Below are 3,639 nucleotides of genomic sequence, written 5' to 3' on the forward strand. Positions count from 1 at the left end.
TGCAGATGTCTGATTCGTCACCATTGGTCTTCCCAAATAGTGATCTTCTGCTAATAGACATCTAAATTCCTTTATTTGGCAACTGTCTGATGTGTTCTCTTCGAACAGACGGACGTCTAGCTCCATCCAAAAGCTACCTATGATGTCCGATTGAATCCTTTCAATTGTTCGAACATTTCATCTTACTTGGAAGTTTGGTAGGCCATTTTTTAGTCATGTCAAAGATTTCAAATATTACTTGAGCATCTTACCTTGTGTAATCTCAAATATTTATCAATTATCTTTTGTACATAATATATTGCACAAAGTAATATCTACATTACAGATCAATTAAACTCGAAAGTAATATTCTTATGTGTTCATTATGACCAAAATTCACGATGTTTTATTTGTTGGAAACGTAATTTGCATTTATTATCTAGATTCATGAATTATAATTATACATACATTTGTCCATTAATGTACTAGAGTAGGAGAAACGTATCTATTCAATGTTGGTTCATGAGTTAGGCTAGATACATGTTAAATCTTATCTATAAATACCCATGTAACTCAAGCCATTAAAAGTATCGAAGTCACAAAAATTTACAATATAATATCTTCTCTTCTACAATCATAAAAAAAGTGCAACAGCACTATATTACGTATAATTTCGAGCATTCGATATTCCTTCTTTTTCATTCGATTTTTAATCAATTCCCAACAAATTTTTTGGTATCAGTTTATTTCCCCTCTCCAAAGCATGGCAGCAAATTATATTTCTACATCCATGTTTTCCTATACTCCTAACCAAGTTCCCATATTTGAAGGAGAGCATTTTGATTATTGGAGTAGTCAAATGGAGACACTCTTCATTTCGCAAGATTTGTGGGAAGTTGTTGAAGATGGATTTCCGGAACCTGATGATAATGAAGAAGAAGAAGAAGAATGGACGGAGGCTCAACAAAAAGATTACAAGAAAAATTTACGGAGAGATGCAAGTGCTCTTAGATTTATACAACAAGGATTAAGCAAGACCATATATCCTCGAATTCACGGTGTCAAAAGAGCCAAGCAAGCTTGAAATATCTTAAATGAGGGATTTCATGGCAATGACAAGGTGACATCTCTAAAGCTTCAATCTCTTTGGAGGGAGTTCGACAATTTATCAAAAAAAGATAATGAAGTTATGCAATTCTATCTAACTCGAGTCTCCGAAATAGTAAATCAAATCAGAAGCCTTGGCGACACAATTGAAAAAAAAAAGTTGTTCAAAAGGTCCTTTGAAGCCTTCCCGCGAAATATGATTATATTGTCGCCGCTATTGAAGAATCAAAAGATTTGTCTAAATATACTTTTAACGATTTGATGAGTTCCCTGCAAATACATGAAGAAAGAATTGGTAGGTTCTCAAATCAGCCACTTGAACAAGCATTTGAGTCCAAAATGAAATTTTAAAATTCAAATTCTAAACAGCGGCAAGAAGGCAGAGGAGTATCTTCCCAAGGAAGAGGAGGTTCTTTCCAAGGAAGAGGAGAATCATCACGAGGACAAGGAGGATCATTTCGAGGAAGAGGAAAAGGAAGAACACAAGGCAACCAATCAAAAAACTATGACGGAAATCCAAATCGTCAAGCTGGAAATGCAAATATTTTTTGCAAAATTTGCAGAAAATCAAATCATGAAACAAATGATTGCTTCTACAAATGCAAGAGATGCAGAAATCCTAACCACTCTCAAAGAGATTGTTATTATCAGAACAAAGGTGAGAAGGATGAAACAAACTTTACCAAAGATGAAGATGAACAACTTTTCTCTTGTATGACGGCTCAACAACAATCAAAAAATGTGTGGTACCTAGACAGCGGCTGCAGCAGTCACATGACTGGAAATAAAAAAAATTTCATTGATCTTAATGAGAGTTTCAATTTAGAAGTGAAGCTTGGTGATGGAAAGTTACATTGCACTGATTGAAAGGGAAAGAAGATAAAGTGTATCACCTCAAGAAAGCACTTTACGTACTGAAGCAAGCTCCAAGAACTTGGAATAGCAAGATTGATGGCTATTTTCTCAAGAATGGATTTCATCGAAGTCCTAATGAGCCCTCTCTCTATGTGAAGAAGCAAGATCATGATTTCTTGATTGTGTGCATCTACGTAGATGACCTTATCTACACTGGCACCAATATAAGGTTAGTCGAGGATTTCAAGCGAAAAATGATGAATGAATTTGAGATGACTGATTTAGGAGTCATGAAGTATTTTCTTGCAATACAAGTGAAGCAATCCAAAGGAGAAATCTTTATTTCTCAAGAGAAATACACAGAAGATCTTCTGAAGAAATTTCATATGGAGAATTGCAAATCAGTTTCAACTCCTATGGCAGCGAACGATAAGTTGAGAAAAGATGACGGAGCAAAAAAAATAGATGCAAAACTATTTAGGAGTCTTGTTGGTTCACTGATTTATCTCACAAACACAAGGCCGATATTGTTCAAGTCGTGAGCATGATCTCAAGGTTCATGAATGAACCAATTCAACTTCATTTTGCAGCAGCTAAAAGAGTTGTGAGATACTTGCAAGGAACAAAGAAAATAGGCATCAAATATGTAAAAAAAAATGAGAGCAAGTTGATTGGATATAGCGACAGTGATTGGGGAGGTTCGTTGGATGATAGAAAAAGCACTTCAAGTTATTTATTTTGTCTCGGAACTAATGTTGTTTCATGGAGTTCAAAGAAGCAAAAAACAGTAGCGTTATCATCCGCGGAAGCTGAGTATATTGCTGTTACAAATGCAACTTGTGAAGCTATTTGGTTGAGACAATTACTAGCAGATTTGAAACAAGTTCAAAAACAGCCCAGGGTAATTTATTGTGACAATATGTCTACGATAGCCATGACAAAAAATTCGGTGTTTCATTCGAGAACAAAACACATTGAGTTGCGACATCATTTCATCCGAGGTATGGTGAGTAATGGTGAAATCAGCTTGGAATTCATTGGAACGAATGAGCAACCCGCAGACTTTTTAACCAAGGCGATCTATGTCGAGAAATTTCAAAAGGCAAGAGAAATTCTCAAAATTGCAAATTAAGAGGGGGTGTTGGAAACGTAATTTGCATTTATTATCTAGATTCATGAATTATAATTATACGTGCATTTGTCCATTAATGTACTAGAGGAGGAGAAACGTATCTATTCAATGTTGGTTCATGAGTTAGGCTAGATACATTTTAAATCTTATCTATAAATACCCATGTAACTCAAGCCATTAAAATTATTGAAGTCACAAAAATTTACAATATAATATCTTCTCTTCTACAATCATAAAAAAAGTGCAGCAGCACTATATTACGTATAATTTCGAGCATTCGATATTCCTTCTTTTTCATTCGATTTTTAATCAATCCCCAACATTATTAATCTATCAAGTTCATTTGATTCTGAACTCTTGAACTGCAACACATCTCACTAGAGAAAGCCATATTATAAAAGAAAAAATTGTTCTTCCATGTCTCAATGGCAAGCAAATACTAAAATACAATCAAAGTCCTTAGTAAAGAATAGTTAACAGGAAGTATTTTGTGGAACTTTAAGAAGAGGGTGAATGAGCTCAAGATCTCCGATCTTACTGTTGTAACATAAGTTTAAAATTTTCAA

The 3,639-nt window shown here is 34.5% G+C and overlaps 1 protein-coding gene across 1 annotated transcript; it reads left to right on the forward strand.

Annotated features, from left to right (window-relative positions):
- Positions 1-742: 742 nt before the first annotated feature.
- On the forward strand, positions 743-2,483 carry LOC111385730. Its single transcript, XM_023010145.1, has 3 exons — positions 743-1,053; positions 1,456-1,744; positions 2,007-2,483. The coding sequence occupies exons 1-3, from the start codon at positions 743-745 to the stop codon at positions 2,481-2,483; spliced, it is 1,077 nt and encodes a 358-aa protein (XP_022865913.1).
- Positions 2,484-3,639: the final 1,156 nt, after the last annotated feature.

The sequence above is a fragment of the Olea europaea genome, unplaced genomic scaffold (assembly GCF_002742605.1).
Source record: "Olea europaea var. sylvestris unplaced genomic scaffold, O_europaea_v1 scaffold3262, whole genome shotgun sequence".
In the NCBI taxonomy this organism is placed as follows: Eukaryota; Viridiplantae; Streptophyta; class Magnoliopsida; order Lamiales; family Oleaceae; genus Olea; species Olea europaea.